Genomic DNA, 17632 nt, shown 5'->3' on the forward strand with positions numbered 1-17632 from the left:
ATGAAATCATTTAAACTATTTTCCTATTGGGCTTAAATGGCTGGCAGAAATGTTATTGGGGACATTTTGTGAATCAGATTTTATCTACCTCTTTATAGGTATAAATATAGCTAGGTAAAGTATATACCCGAATGCAGTAATATACTGTTAGTTCTTTTGTACATATGTTATCCCACAAGGTGCATTAGTTTATAAATAATACGGCCCAAGGTTTGGCAAGGGAACTGAACCAATCCCATATTGAAAGTCTTATCAATCAGGAAAAAAGTAGAGTTATAAATCAACCTGACATAATGAATCCTATATATGGGTCAATAATCCGAAAGGGGAAAATATCTGCTTATAACTCTCACAGATATGAAGGATAACTGGGTACAAATCAATAGGACACCATGGTGTCTGCTGTATATTTTAATACTGCAATACTTTGAAACTTGAAAGAGAAAAATGTTGGGTTAATGCTTCTGAGGAACATCATTCAGTTTCTGAGGAATTTCAGACCAAGTTCATGCTACATATACACATTTCCACTTACAGATTGAATGCATATACCTTAAGATGATATTTTAGCAAAGATACAGCATTCTCTACTACAAGCCAATATTTACTGATACACTGGCTTTAGAGATGCATTTGCTATCTGCTATATTTATTTCCTTGTTAGTTTTGCTTGTTTTAAGCTCTGCAGGGGAGGCTCTTAAAGTTAAGGAATAGTGGGCTAGTTCCAAAAGAGGATGCTCAATAAGCTGCTGTTCTACCTGATACAACCCTGAAGGTCAATACAAAGGCAGAGGGAAAACCTTTATACTCTGATTTAAAAAAATAATAATGAAAACATGGTCTAGACAAGATTTAACATAAACAAAAGGGTCAGAAATTTTTGCTTAAATTACAACTGAATATCTATAAAACCATAGCCCACATACAAATCAATCCAAAATGAGCTCATCATGATTAATAATGAGTGAACTTTAAATGACAAAAGAATGATTAATATAAATGATAATGAAAAATGTGCTCAAACGTTTTGATTGTCTTTTGTTTTGTTAAAAACCAAATAGATGCCATTTGAATTAATTAGGGTTTTCTTCTGTTGGAAATTTGCAAGACATTAGCAACATTCTGAAATTCAGTGCTTTGTATAAACACAGTCAGACAGAGAGCAGTAGGAGAAAAATCAAAACAGTCAAAGGCATGCAACTGGGTAATTCAATAACCCTCACATGTAGAGTCATTTCACACAGTAGGACTTCAACTCTGTGTGCTATGCAGGCTGACTGTATGCTGGAAAGCAGCTCCCCCCTCAACTCCATTTACATGCATAGCTGGCCTAGTAGGTGTAAAAATAGACAGACAGTGCCTGAATTGGAAATGGTCACTGAACGCTGTCTGCAGTTGCTGGGGTTTCGAGTTCTCTTTGACACAGGCCAGCTAGAGAGGCAGGGAGGGAAGGAAGGTATTCAAGGGAGCACAGCATAGAACTGAATGATCATCTTTCTGCATTGTCTAAGTCAGCTGCCCTTTGGGAACACTGGGCACAGTCCATAGTGAAGGATAAACCCACTTGCAGGAATTGATAGAACTGACATGGGAAATGCACCAGTTTGCCAGTCGTGTCACACAGGCAAGAGTATAAGAGCACAAGGGAACATAGAGGATTTGGATAAAATTCCTGATTACTATGGATGCAACAATGAAGAAAGCAAAGATCCCGAGGCTCAGGTAAGTCTTAACTGGCGAAACAGATGAAAGACACGGGGAAAGGTTAAGGTCCTAGAACTATAGATCTTAGACTTGAAAGGGACCTCTTTGCTCAACCCTTTTGAGGCTGCTGGATAGTAGTCTCCCCAGTTCAGCAGTGTGGTAGAAGAATGAGAGAGAGAGAGAGAGAGAGAGAGTGTATGTGTGTTTAAGCTGTTGCTTTTGCTATTGTGGCACTAAGAGTAATGAAAAAGACAGCTGGCACTATGCTGAGCAGTAGCTTGAATATATTTTCAGGTACCAAGTAGTCTAGGAATGTAGGCAGCAGAGGACTTCATGTGATCTTAAATGCTATGAAAGCATGGATATAATATCCTATTTTAATCTATTTTACTGCCATAAATCATCCTACATTGATAGATTAGTCACTATCTATCACTGGTTTCACTGTTCTCTAGAAATCTAGCAACATTATTTCTGGTTTTGTGGCTCTATAGTAGGGACCCTTGCCTCCAAACCCTTAATCCCATGAATAGTCCCATTCAAATCAATGGGACTACTCAGGTACATAAGGACAATGCAGATGAGTGTTTGCAGGAGCTAGATTTAGGTATACTTATTTCTTGCATGTATGACTGTCAGATTAAAACATATGAGTAACTTTCCTGCATCTAAGAGGAAAAACGCAATGTGAATTGAATTTCTGTATGTGTTAAGCAGCAAGGGAAGTGCCCTTTTCCTTTGTTGCTCTTATTCCCCAGGTTCAGTATGAATAGTAAACTACAATCAGGGCCAGATCCTGGCACCCTTGCTCTGACTATCCAAGTAATCCCATTGAAACAATGAGACCAAAAGCGTACTGCTTACTGAGTGTGATGCAGACTTTGCACTTGAGCTAACTGAGTTACTTTTGCAGCTAATGCTGTGGTCACCAAAGCTAATTGCCTTGGGGGACTTAATATATGCAGATATTGACTCTGATATTCACTGATTTTTGTCATGACAACTATGGAATTATCTCATGGCTTTTGGGTCGACTCATTCACGAATACGTATTCTGGATATGTTCCTTGGTGAATATACCTCTCTCATTGTCTGCTCATGTTGTCATGGTGAACAAATGACCTACAGTGGATGAAGTAGGAGAGGGGAGAGAGCATCACTGGCAGAAGATCTGACTCTGATCATATGAATCACAGAGAGGTTTAGCTCTCCTGTTCCATGGATGTGATAGAACTCTCAGTTCCAATCTCATCATCTGCACAATCTCCTACAGCAGAACTGTTCTAGGGTTTGGGCTATCATTCAGCTGCACCGGCTTCATGAGATTTCAGACAAATGTTTCTCAGTGCAAGGAGTTGTCAGTATAAATCAATGTATTTGGCAAAATAGAAGCAGTGGCAAAGTCCAAGGAGCAAACTTACCTTTCCCTAATGTACAGCCATTTTCACAATCCGAGGTTCTGGCTTCACTAGGAGTGTATAGCCAGCCACCTTTGAGATGGATTCATGCCACTTGTGATCGGTGAAAATTAATGAGGAATTCCAGAACCCTTTATAGAGAGAGCAAGGTGCCTGAAACCTTTAAAAACCTTTAGCCTGCGATTTAAAAAGAAATCCTTTTTTGCAGACTCTGACCTTTTTCTACATAAGGTGAGGTCATTGAAAAGGTGGTAGTAGGCCAAATGCAGCAAAATTATTTTGGATTCTTTTCAATCAGGTTTCAGAGCTGCCTGAGGCATAGAGGCAGCACTACTTTCATTGGCTCTTCAGGGCAATGGACAGAGATTAAACATCCAGGATGACACTGTCTGTAACACTATTAATCATGAGGTTCTTTTGAGTCCTATGTGGCACTGGCAGGGATGGAGGGAGTCACTTGAGGGCAAGTTTCTCATTCCACTTGTAAAGGACCCAGAAAATTACAAAGGGCAATTTCCTTTCTTGCATTGGCTTATGGAGTCTCATTGCATTCACTGTTGTCAATTCCTCATACAAGATAAAAAGATAGCTCTGTAAAAGAAACTGTCATCCAAGTTTTGTGGTGACGTGGGAAATCCAGTGACTGTATCATCTCTTCTGAAATACAAGTATGGTATCTGACACAGTACCTTGTTGTCTTTTTATGCTATTATCTGCTACTTAACCGGGACCTTGTTTTACTGTCCTACTTTCAGCAAGACAGACTGTGGGTCTTAGTGACCAAAGGAAAATATTAGCATCAGGCTGAGGATGGTGACTCAGTGAAAACTTGCAGCAGATGCAACATCCAAAGTTTAATTCAGTTGGTGTACAGCTATCTTGAACAGCTAAATTGTTTTTATTAATCTGATCCCTTCTAAATTGAAATGAAAAACAGCTTTCTCTGCTGCTTCAGGCCCCACTCACTAAAGAAATCTTTCCGTGTGTTGGAAACAGTACTTTCACTCAGCTTTCCAGAATTGTCTGTATTGTGCAAAATAACTTTTTCAGGTGAGATGTCAAACTGCTGGATATGGTGGGTTTTTTTTGTTTGTTTTAAGCAAGCAGGGCTCATTTTTAAAAGGCTATTTTAAAAAAAATCAAGTAAGTCTGTTGCTAAAGATTTTAAGAAAATAAACTACTCTAGAATGATTTATATTTTTATTACTAAGAGATGGGTCTCAAATTTCAGAAAGCCAGAGTTTGACAGACTCTCAGTAATTTTTCTCCCTTCCTTTCATACCCTCCTTGCCTAATCTTGCTGCTACTCTAATAGAAGTGTGGTCTGATCACACATGTGAGTGTTTGAGACTGAGTAGAGTAGACTGCATTCTGACCTTTTCGGTGCATGACTTCCACTATGTCATTCTAAGGAGGAGTGATTCCTTCCTGTGGTCAGTGTATTGGACTTGGTGGAACATAGCCTTTCCTTAGATCATACATGAAGGCAGAAAATGCACCTGGGTAGGTTTATACTCAAACACACAACTAAAACCTTGTGTGACAACTAAATCGAATTTAAATGAAAGTGAAACCAACCTTCATAATATGTTAATAGGCTAATACAAAGCCATGGATAAAAACATTCCCAAAATGGGGGGTTAAAAATGAAGGTCCAAATCAGAGCCTGCTCACATTTTTGACTCTTCAGAATTCGTCCATTATAGAGAGACTGGATGATTTGGATCTGACGTTTTTTGGTTTGTGGTCATCCAGCTTATCTGAATATTTTATGTAGCTGAAGGAAAATGTTATTCAGTCCTGGGTATGATACTTGAGATTTGGGTACCATTATGTGCTCGGATAAGACATTTATAATAATTTCAGATACAGATTATTTGGAGACTAAGGACCAAATTCCCTGTATTTGGCTCTAAAGTGTGTGTGTGGGGGGGTTATGGTTTAAATTCAACTGGGAATTAAGGAGAGAGAATAATTTACTGATATTATTAAAGTGAAGTATAAAAACATACAAAAAGCAGATGTGGCAATTAATGAAGAACAGAAATGAGGATTTCATCAACCCAGAATACCATCTAAATGTAAATTCCAGTCAAGGGGATGGTGGTGGTGCTCTTAATATGAGCAGGCAAAAGGAGATTATCCAGAGGGCAGCTGGTTACTTGACTGGTTGCATGAATCCTATGGAAGCCTATGAAACCAAGTTTGGTCTCTCTAGCCACAGTGGGCGTAAATGAAAACTCCACTTTCACCACTCCAGTAATCGTGATATCTTCCTGTACGGTTTTTAGTTTGATATCCCTTTAACCAGAGTTGCAATGAAGGAACAGGTGTTGAGTTTTCAGTAGTACCCACTCTGTGTATCTCCTGTAGTCTATCTCACCAGAAGAAGAAATGTGAGGTTTTTTTCTTTTTATAAGAGCAGCAAAGAGTCCTGTGATACCTCATAGATTAACAGACGTATTGGAACATGAGCTTTTTTAGGATTATCCAACCGTGATCAAGGCTTTTATTCTTTATACCCAACTTCCTTGGTTTTTAATACATAAACCCTTCCAATGTTCTGCTTTCTAAAGTAAATGTGACCAATACAATCTGGACTTGGATCCACTGATTTGAGTTTCCTTACCTGGGACCTTACATAAAATGTTTAATTTTAAGCACATGGGACTACTCACGTGCTTAAAGTTAAGCTTGTTCTGCTGAAGCAGACTGTATTGATGATGAAACCTAACTATATATTTTAAAACCATATTTGGAAATCTGACACAGCACAGTGTAGCAGCCTCAGCTTGGGTCATGCAGCAAGTCAAAATACTGATACAAAATTTTCACAGGACTGTCATAGGGTGCCACTGATTGGAATGCCTTCCTGTTGCAGGCTATGGCATGACTGGCAAGCCTGCCTAAGTTTCCCCTCTGATTCCATGCACACTTATTCTCTAGTCGATCAACAGTATTTACCACCAGAACATAGTTTATAAGAGTCTATAATACAAGTTTCAGACATGGAGTTCATTTCTCACCCCTCTGCAAACAGTCATTAAAGATCACCTGATGTCTTATCCCACGACACCCCACATATCACACACCAGCACCTTCCACCATGCATGGACACTCTATCAGTCCTCTCCTGTCCTTGTACCAGGACAGCTATCCCAGCCCTTCCAACTGGAGTGAAACCCTGCTCCTTCCCATGGGAATTGCTCTCTAGGGGAGCATCCTGGCTAGGGGAGCATACTTCATTTCCCCTGGCGCTCTCATAGTTCCTTCTGCATCTGCTCTCCATTCCTGGAGATGTCAGCAGGTTAGCTTCTCCACCATTCCCCTGCCATCAGTCCTCTTTGACCCCTGGCTCCAGATCTCCAGCTTAGAGCCAGCAGAAAACTCCCTCTGCTGCTGCTGCTCTTGCCTTCAGCCCTCAGCCTGGGGAAGCCAGCCACCAAACCCCCTCTTGCTCCTCTCTTGCCTTCTGCCAGGAACCACAATCAATTTCTGGCCATTTTTATCTCCTTACATTCCTGACTGAACCAGTCTGCTCAAACTCACTGGGAGTCTCCCTAACCATTTTTTTTGTAGCCTCCAGGTGCTGCCCAGCCTTCTTAATTAGCCAAGTGGGAAGGAGCAGGTACTCTGGCATGGAGGAGCTGGATCTGTTTCACTTAAAGAGGTCAGCCACCCCATGACAAGTGCTGTATCCAAATTTTTCTTTGCTCTCACAAGTCTTTCATTGACTTAGGAAAAGGCAGCTGGCAGTGAGTCCACTATACCAGACTAATGAATATGGTGGGAGGACTCGTACAAATGTCTGTGACAGCTAAAGAGCTAAGTACTACAAAGGTTTTATAGAAGACTTTTGCAGCTTGGATTCAAACCAAGGTTGATTTTGATACTGAACAAGGTTTTGCATCACTGTTGTCTGCTGCTATTGATGACGATATTGGCCCAGATTCAGCAAAGTAATTAAGCATATGTTTTAAGTCCATCTCTGTTCACCAAAGAATATAAGCACTTAGTATAAGGAACATGTTTTAATTGAAGTCAATAAGTCTTAAGCCGATGCTGAAAATTAAGCACACACTTAAGAGCTTTGCTGAACTGGGGTCCTTATTGGTTTTGGAAACATGATTGGGTTAGCATCTTTACATATCAGTAGGAAGACAATCTCAAGTCACCTGGAAAGAGGAACTACTGATGGCTAAGAAAAACATAAAAGTTGTATGGTTCTGGAGTCCTGAAGGAGCAAAAAAAGTCAAGGGTTTGGAACAATGCCATATATCATTATTGCTTTGAGAAACAGTAACGGGGTACAAGGAAACTTAAACATTAATAGTGAACAAATGGGATTTTTCATGTTAGAACCACAAACCATAGCAATTGAAAAGTAATTTTTCCCTAAAATATCCCATTGGAAAGCTATTCAGAGCTCCAGAATCCTGAAAAAATCTCCATGCTGAATGCATTATCTCTACTTTGTATACATTTGTAATGCTCCAGGAACTGTTAGCAAGACTTTAATTTCCTCATTAGTTATATGTTTGTTGAATAAAAATATACGTGCTGGAAGTTAGAGGAAGCTCAGTGTGTCGAATACAACTTGCTGCAGATCCCTTTATCTCTTAAAAACACAAATCTCTTATGAGACCTAGTATGACTTGCTCTGAAAGTGTCACTTACACATATTAAAACTACTGCATTAATTAATTTATCACCCAAAAGATGTTTGAGATAACAGCGTACGTGAACGTTGGACCTTGTTTTATTTTCTTAGCCCCTTTTCTGCAATACCTTGCTAAGCCTATTCTGTCATAGCTGGTAATATTTTTTTCATAGTGACACACTAAATCTTAAATATAATTACACACTTTATTTCTTTGTGGCTGCAACTTCTTCCTCTAGTAGAAGAGAGCTATAAGCACCTCATATACCAAATAAATACAAACTATATTAATTCTTCCCATCTACATAGGCGAAACATAACTTTTGACTCCTAGCTATTCCTTTATAGGACTTCCTATGATACTTAGATTATCTAAATGTATGCAAGCTAATATTAATTTGTTACAAATGAATGTAATTTTAATGATTACAGAAGTCCAACAAGAAACTGCTTCTAAAAGAGCACACAACACAAATGCAAATATTTTTTTCTTGTATCTCTTTTCCGTGCATGCTTTTATTATAACAAACAGTGTTTTTGTAATAAGTAGCAATAGGCCTGGTACCAGAGTTTGGACTCATATTCCAATCTCTGTGATGGCCATGGTGTTCAGATGCAGGATTGTGATTTAGACCCAGATCAGTTGCTATATTGCAAAACTGTCTCCACTGAAAGTTTTTTGTCAACTTTTTAGTCTACTTCACAACATTCCAAGGTGAACTGATCTAATGGCTGCAAATGCCTAAAATACATGTGAGAACTATTCATATATGCTGTATGTATCCAAAGGAATAGAATTCTTTTTACCAAAAGTTTTTCTGACAACTGTCACCTCCAGCCTCCATAGAGGGCTAGTAAGTATAATGGGTCAAAGCCAATGAGATTAAAACAATAGTTAAATTGTTCTCCAAAGAGAGATCAATCAGTTGCATGTTGATAAAGAGTCCTTGGCTTGTACATGGACTCCCATACAGGAAAAGTTGCCTTTCCATTTTGGTCGTCTTTTCAGTAATTCATATGATTAAGTTCGCTTGCTGGAAATTAGGTTTGAGAAGATGAGATGACTGCAAAGTTTTGTTGTGCCCCTACCTTATACATGAATGCTATTTAAATAATTTTTAATAATGTACCTATTTGTTTATTCAGATTGCTGTTTTAGTTTTAAAATTTTTTAGCTCTGAATTAACTAATTCTCTGCCTTTTATAAGAAAAAGGCATATTCCAAGATGAGTAATAAGAAGATACCTGTGCAACTTGCATGTATGGAGAAATTTGCACAATTGGTTCGAGCACAGAAACAGTAATAAAATTACTGAGTTATTTGAAATTGCCACCTTACATGATAATTGAGCAAGTCACTTAACTACTTTGTAAAATCTATCTCAAAGGAGAGTGTGTTGGAAATGAAAAATGCTACTCCATATATAGTTAGTTTGCGTATGAAATCTGCATGCTCTTAATAAAGCTTGGGAAATGACTCTTCATTGCTGATATCATTACTTCTCTTTATTCAGCCTTTTAGGGCTGGTCCACACTGGGGGGGGGGGGAAATCGATCTTAGATACGCAACTTCAGCTATGTGAATAACATAGCTGAAGTCGAATATCTAAGATCGGATTACTCACCCGTCCACACCACGCGGGATCGATGTTCGCGGCTCTCCGTGTTGATTCCGGAACTCCGTTGGGGTTGATGGAGTTCCGGAATCGATATAAGCGCGCTCGGGGATCGATATATCGCGTCTAGATTAGACGCGATATATCGATCCCCGAGCAATCGATTTTAACCCGCCGATACGGCGGGTAGTCTGGACGTGGCCTTACAGACCTACCAGGGTCAGATCACTGAGCCTATTTTACTGCAAGTGAAAGACTTAGCTTTGCCAGTAGCCTGCATATCTGAGAGTTTGATAATGTGCTGTGATACTCTTCTCAAAAAATGCCTTGGCATTCTGACTCGTAGCGCCATCTTAAGCTTGCTATTCATAAACCATGTCACTGATCAATAGTGATGCCCTCTGGAGAGCACCAGCACTTTGAGATCAGTATAGAAGATTGTTCTGAACATAGAAGATAAGATGCAAATGCCTAAGAAATCGTAGCTCTCAAGGCTTTGCAGCAAAGGTTTCTACATAAAAATATCGTCTTTTCGAGTCTCATTCATTTGAATATGGTGAGATAAAACAATTACTTACTATGTTGGCAAAAACCCTTCATATAAAATATGCAGTGTAAGGATGCAGCTTCTGTGCAGTTTTATAGAGTTACACCCAATTGCATGCTGTCTGGTTTTAAACAGATGGTCTCTGAAACCAGAGATTAATCAGATCAATTGGGACAAAAATGTAATGGTTGCCCCAAGGATATGATGGTAAATTTAACACTATAGGAAGTCTGGCATAATACAAAACTAGAGAGAAATATATTCACACACACACACACACACACACACACACACACACACACACACACACACACACACACACACACACACACACACACACACACACACACACACACACACACACTCTCTCTCTCTCTCTCTCTCTCTCTCTCTCTCTCTCTCTCTCTCTCTCTCTCTCTCTCAATATCTTGTAGCTGCTTGAAAACATGAGAAAAAGACAAAAACCAGATCGTAGACCATGGTTTTATTATTGTGGATGGCGGAACCACATATACTGTGTTTTCCAGACATTACTTTAATATTTTAATGTGATGAACAGCCAAAGAATGAAGGGATTTTTTAATGGACTGAATTCCACATTAACAAAGTTAACAAGCCATCAGCATTGCACTATGAAAGCAGCTGGTTTACAAACACTTTGCCATTGTAAATATTGGGAGTGGTTGTAACACTGTCAAATAAAACCAGAAGCTCTTCACAATGGCAGTTTCTAGGTTCCTGGACAGAAATGGTATATATCATAATGATAATTCAAGGCCCAATTTCATTTGAACATTTTTAGAATGGGTAATTGATTGAATCTGTTGGCATATAATAGAGACAAGTTAATAAGCATATTTTGTTGCTCACCCATCCATCTGGATCAGAGTTCTTTATCCTTCAAGGTCATATCCAACTAAGTGGATTCCATAAGATCGGATCTGTGTGTTTTAGAGTGAACACTTTAAAGGTGAACTTAAAAAGAAAAAAAAAAGAGAAGTTCTTTGAGATCTAAGATCATTAGTAGAATACATATTTAGACATAAAAGTTACTATATAAAATACATTATTTGCTTAACTGCCCAGTACTTCAGTTTTGAATTTCATGCTTTCCTCCTTCAGTTAACAGACTGTGTTTAAGGCACAGGAGTAGGTCAACAGGCTGTTCCTTCATCGATTTTCTTTGTGATTTTGGACAAGACAGTTATTCTCCCTCGTTATTTCTCATTTTCCTTATTTGAAGCATAGGCCCTAATTTGCAGGAAAATGGTGACATTAAATTCCTTAATGTTTGCAGAGTGGTCTTGAGGGTGCCCTATTAACTGTAAAAGATTGTGAATATTATTTTTGAAGCAGTGCATGGAATGCAGTTCCCTGTGCTATTTTATCTGTTAGTGATGCCATTAGCTGTTGCAGTACACTGTAATAGCAGGTAAAAAGCTATTAACTTTTGTAAATATTTTGTATATAGAAGTTGATCATAAAATCTAACTTGGTCCCTGTAATAATACATTTTGTTTTGCAACAAAAATGGCTTAACATGGTAGACTGGATGGCTTTGCTAATTGAATAGGAAGCCTGTCACCTTGTAACTGAAAAGTGAATCCACAAAATCAACAGGATTCAGACATAAAGCTGAATTTTCATTCTCAACTCACCTGATCATGTCCAGCATTCCACTGAGTTCTAAACACAGGGTGGTCCCTCACAATATATGCTGCAATAGATAAATACAGGAAGGTAGATTGAGTAGAGAGTTTCACTTTTAACTGTGACCTTCCTGGCTATAACATTTTTAGAACGTCATTTTGATAAGAAGAAGCATTAATAGAAAGCCAAAGAAGAAAATAGGAATCTGAACAGAGCATGTGAGACCCAAAAGGAAGACTTCTAACTATTAAAATACAGGATTACTTACAACAGTAGTGTATAGCTCAGTTACTAGGAGCCCCTAAATTATATGTGGTTTAACAAGTGTTACATGCAGGCAAAAATTCTGGCATTGGTACTAGTCTTGAATCAAGAGGCTGAAACCACAGCCAGTGTCAGCCATTCTTTAGCAAATATTATTTCTCTAAATTGTTTTCCTCTTTGCCTTCCTGTGTCTAATATCTTAAGAATTATGGTAGATACTAATAAAAGTAAATTTGTATTTAACCAGTCATATTGGTTGCCACTATTGTAGATAAGATTAGGTCAGGTGTTTCATAATACATTTATATATGTTCAGTGCTTTCGGAAAATGTCTTCATTCTGGCTGAAATTCTTCAAGTTCAGTCACAAGTAAAAAGTGACTTTAAAATAACCTAATTTTTGTTATATAGAAAGACTTGAGCAAAATCACATCAACTGTTTTTGCACTATTCAACACTGGGTGAAAAACACTTCCCACTTCAAGTAAATTTTAAGATTTTTTTTTTAACTCATACATAACTCAAAACCAACTCAACATTGCAATATGACCCTCTTTTTGTCTGAGTAAATAACAAAAGCAAAACTCTGAGCATTTTAGAAGTTGGTTTTGCACATTATGGCAGTAACTTGTTAGCATCAGAGCTAACATCATCAGATACATGTTATGTTAATTGGGATGTCATACATCATACACCATACATCACTGGGACATGTCTATGGAGAAAGTTTTCAACATGAAAACATTCCTTTGCAGACAGTTTTCAATACAGAAAAGGATTTTGAACTAAAATTTTTATGATCCTGCATAGCTTATAAATTTTCCAAGAATGAATTTTTTTTCTATAAGGGCAGAAAACATCATGAAATATTATTGGGTATTGTTTGAGAAATAGTATGTGTTCATGAAATTACTGCTCTGTAGTTCATATATATGGGGGCAGAGGTAAAGTTATGTTTTACATTTCTAAACTTCTGAACATGACCATTTCTGAAGCACACAGGGCACAAAATGAGATAGTTTGTGCTCTAAAGAGCTTGCAGTCTAAAAAGAGAAACAGAAGTTGGAATACAAAGGGGAAAACAAGAAATCAGGAAAGAAATGTGTCTTTAGTAGAGACTTGATTGAGGATAGAAAAATGGCTTGGAAAATTGGTGTGGAAGAGATTTAACAGAAGAAACAAGGTCAATGGACATTCAAAACTGGCATTGTTAAATGATTTACCTTATTGTTATATTAAAGATTTTTTTTGTATTTTAATGAAATAATAAAGTAGACGTCACCAAATGATAGGAAACAGATTTATTCAAAAGGCGTACAAGGAGTGTTGCAGTTTACAGAATACACTATAACCAAAGCATTATGCACAAAACTGAAATATCTGTTAGCATTGCATTGCAAGTAAAGAGAATTAAACAAAACTATCTCAATTTCCCAGCATTCTAGCACCACAATCTTATTAGAAGGTTTTTTGTAGTGTCACTCTGATTTGTGATGAGCACTTGGGAAATGTACTGCAGAATTGTATGGTAAACAATACTGGTTCTATCACAGTTGCTGTAAAAAATGCACATTTCTTCCAGGGGCCAATCAAACATTACAGTAACTATCTGTGATAGGGTGCATTCCCCACACTGGCCCTAAAAGGGTAAATTAGGACAGGAAGGCTACAAGGAGGCCACTAATTAGAAGCAGGATCAGCTGGACAGGAACAGGAAGGGCCTGTATAAAGCCCAGGAGCGGAGAGCAGATGGGAAGGAGTCCACAGTCACTTCTTGAGAGGAGGGGAGAGTAGGTTGGCAAACCCAAAGAGGGAAGAGAGCCAGTTATATAGGAAGAAGCTGAGGGAAACAGCAGCAAGGGCTGAGACAGTACAGGCCTTGGCTGCGTGTTATAGGGTCCCTGCACTGGAACCCAGTGTAGAGGGTGGGCCTGGGTTCTCCTACCAGCCACTGGATAGTGACCCAAGTGTCACAGGGCATTTGAGATGTCAGCCAAACAGCTGGTCTGGGAGGACTGCAATTTCCCTCAAAGAGGAGGAACTTAGTGACCTGGCCAGAGGGCCACGTCACAGATCAGAAGCTGCAGCTCGGAGAGCGAGAGAGGCTGCACACTGAGAGAAGACAATGGGTAGAAAGACTGCTGAGAAGGGTGCAGCACCTGGTAGAGCTAATTCCCGGAAGTCCAGGAGGAGGTACTATGAGCAGTGAGGGAACCCTATCACACTGCAACTGTATTTTTCACCTCAGCAGAGACCTCTCAAAATAATACGTTAGAAGAAAAACACGTTGATGCGCCAAGATTGGCAGTTTATTACTTTCTACTATAAAATATCAGTTGAGTATTCTTAAACGGTTAAGTGCTACACAAGAAATGCAGTGCAGCATCATTCATTTTCATAACATGGGATGACATATAGTTCCCATGGTCTTATATGTTTCATTTTAATGGCTATAACTATGCCTGATTCTTAATAGCCAAAATCTCTGATTTGCATGTGCAAATACAATTTGAGTGTGTGCAAATTAAAGTTCGAGGGTACCTAAAATTGGGTGTCCATAAATACAAGCTGCTAATATTAGGAACTCTAGATTTTGCTTATGGTGCTAGTTTTTCTCTTTTCTAGAGATGGCTTTGATTTTTGTTGGTGGTACATTTTCTTCTGGAGAGAGTGGAAACTTGACTGTGGTCTGTGAATCTCTACCATCTCTTAGAGAGCTCAGAAGGATGTGCATAGGAAGGGAAAGTGCATTTGGTAAAAGTACAATGAATTCTGTGTGTTTTTATCTTCATTTTTTCCCCCAAAACAAGTCGCAGTGACAGATGGTAACATCATGTAGTCAACCAAAAAGTTGAAGAATCAGCTGGCCTAATATTCTCAACTGCTGTGCCATTGAGAGGTGTAATGAATTCAAATGAATATCTGCCTATAGGGAAACAAAATACTTCCCAAGGATTTTTCAAGTGATGGAGAAAGTCTGCAATAACTAGAAACCATAGTTTCACAGCACCTCAAACTACAGAAAACCCTTCGATTGATGAGTAGTAATAAGATTTTGAGAGAGTTGATCTGAATTTATGAGAATACCGGTTGATAAATTATATAGATGACAGTATTGGTAAAAACGTGCTTCCTTAGACTTTGACAGTTAGAAGGAGGAATAAAAAGATCTTGTCTTAAAAAACTGCAGAGTTGCAGAGCAAACTGGCACAGTAAATTTCACACATTAGTACTTTGCCTTCAGCGCAACCTCCTACATTGTCCAGGCTTTGAAATGTAGTACTGCACCTTTGAAAAGCTCATGAAAGTGGAATATTTCATTGGTTTTGTGAGTCTATAATTAAGAAATATGTAACAATATTCTCCATGTTCTGTATGACTATGGTGTCTAATATCAGTGTAATGGGGTGGCTCACCCCGTAAGGGCTGGAGGGCCAGGCAAGCCTGATTACAGAATGAGCCACACCTGGTGAGAGACCAGGTGACTGCAGGGAATTGTGTTCCATTATTTCAGGGGAGGCAGTAGTGATATTATTTGCTAATTTTACAAAGAAAAACAGGTTTTTTTTTAAAAATTGCTACAAAATTAGTCAAAGGTTAATGTCAATAAAGACAATTTTCTATATAGACTAGGGAAAGGAAGTTCAGTTTTATGTAAGAAAAATGAAAACAGAAAAACGTACAAAACAAAATAAAAGAAGATAAACTGTGCCTGTGACTAACAGACATGTCTTTCAGTGGCCTGAGCAGTTTGTTCCTGGCCCTGCAGTCAGACCTCCATGGCAAAAGGGTCTGCCTGTGTGGATTCGCTTTGTCTTGTGTAGACTAAACCAGGTCTGCTTCCGGTAATTAACTTGTCTTTGGGTATTCTGGACCAAATTCATCCATAATGTAACTCCACTGAAGTCCACAAGATGAAGTTGACCCATTATTTCAAAGTTTTGGTTGGGAATTATATTTTTATTGATATACTGGAAAACTCTTATTAAAAGCGGAAACTAATTTTGATTCTGATGGGATTCTAGAAAATCTGTCATGTATCAGAGGGGTAGCCGTGTTAGTCTGGATCTGTAAAAGCAGCAAAGAATCCTGTGGCACCTTATAGACTAACAAACGTTTTGGAGCATGAGCTTTCGTGGGTGAATACCCACTTCTTCAGATCCATGTGGTGGAAATATCCAGGGGCAGGTATATATATGCTAGCAAGCAAGCTAGAGATAACGAGGTCAGTTCAATTAGGGAGGATGAGGCCCTGTTCTAGCAGTTGAGGTGTGAAAACGAAGAGAGGAGAAACTGGTTCTGTAGTTGGCAAGCCATTCATACATACATACACAGATACAAACCTAAACATTAGTGCTTTTGAAATTTAGATTTGTAACAGACAAACCCAACACACCTATTCCAACATCTGGGCAGCTTTGACAGTTGTTTAAAATCACAACTAAGCATAAATCAAACTTTTTACTAAAAAGAAAAAATAGAAGAAAAAAACCTCACCCTTTCTAAGAAATTGCTCCTCAACCAACCTCCAGCTCCTCAGAATCTCCCCTACAAAACTCAAGCCTGTAGTTGTAGTGTGACTTGAATGTCAACACATCAAGGATATTTGAGACCAAGTGGATGGGGAGCAAATTCCAAAGCCAAGTGATACTGACTGGACCTTCTCAATGGGCATCTTTTTAACTTTTACACTAGGGGAGCTTTGCTTCAGCATAAATAAAGCTTTGCTTCAGCATGAGCACCTCTCCTGCTTTTAACTGCAGCAGTCTGACATGGAGAGCTTGTCATCCAAGGAGGCAGGTACCGCACCAGTTAGGGCAGGGGTCCCCAACGCGGTGCCCGCGGGCGTCTAAGTGTGCCCACATACTGTCTGGCGGATGAGCATCCACTGAAATGCCACTGACAAGCTGCGTCATCCAGAGGCGTCGCCATCGAGATGCCACCGATTTTCAGCGGTATTTTGGCAGACACACCTCTGGATGACACTGCTTGTCGGCAGCATTTCGGCTGTGACACCTATTGACATTGCTGCTTGTTGGCGGAATTTTGGCGGATGCTTGTCCACCACCACGGTCCTCCGTGGCTCATCATCTGGCACCCGCCAGACGGAAAAGGTTGGAGAGCACTGAGTTAGGGTTTTATATGTTTAAATTGATACTTTAAACTCCACCCAGGAACCCCCGGCAGACTCATCAGTGCAGATCCCAGAGCACTAGTCTAATATACTTATGGGATACCTTTCTTAGCAAGGGAACTGTTCTCCACCAGGGTGGTATCTGAATGACCTAAAATAGATCACTAAGTAGAATGCATTGCAGTAGTCTAGACTTGAAGAGGCAAAGGTATGAATCAAGGTAGTGAGATTCATATATGACAATAAAGCTTTTCACCCTTCTAGCCAGAAACAAATGTAAAATATCACCCTGCCTGTGGCTGAAAGCTGATTTTCCAAAAATAATTGGGAGTCTAACATTAACTTTTAATATAGTTGTCTGGCTGGAAGAAAAGCAAATAAATGTTGGATTTCCATGTCCTTAATAAAAGAGCATTGATTGCATTGTGTGTCATTACTCATGTCTTTACCACTTACACATTTTTGAAACTATGAAAGCAACTGACTGTAGCCTTGGGACTGTTAATTCCTGTAGACATGTAAAAAGTGTCAACAAACAAAAATTGACATAACCATAGTGAGTGAATTACTTTCTCAAATCTCCCACTGACTTCATTAGGGCCAGTATTTCACCAAAAATGCTTTAATTTCTGGCTTTTTC

General features: G+C 38.9%; 1 protein-coding gene across 23 annotated transcripts in view; it reads left to right on the forward strand.

Annotated features, from left to right (window-relative positions):
* The window catches only part of ANK2 (ankyrin 2), a 598819-nt gene that overhangs the window by 361412 nt on the left and 219775 nt on the right, over window positions 1-17632 (forward strand). For 4 of the 23 annotated variants that reach the window (XM_030564751.1, XM_030564750.1, XM_030564752.1 and 1 more), the window contains exon 1: window positions 1474-1722. The exons of 18 other annotated variants lie outside the window; for them this stretch is intronic. In XM_030564751.1, coding sequence (XP_030420611.1) covers window positions 1588-1722 — 135 coding nt within the window. In that variant the 5' untranslated portion in view covers window positions 1474-1587. Of the gene's footprint in view, window positions 1-1472; window positions 1723-17632 lie in introns of those variants that run through there. One more of the 23 variants, XM_030564759.1, reaches the window with a different exon arrangement.

Source organism: Gopherus evgoodei, chromosome 5 (assembly GCF_007399415.2).
Source record: "Gopherus evgoodei ecotype Sinaloan lineage chromosome 5, rGopEvg1_v1.p, whole genome shotgun sequence".
Taxonomy (NCBI): domain Eukaryota; kingdom Metazoa; phylum Chordata; order Testudines; family Testudinidae; genus Gopherus; species Gopherus evgoodei.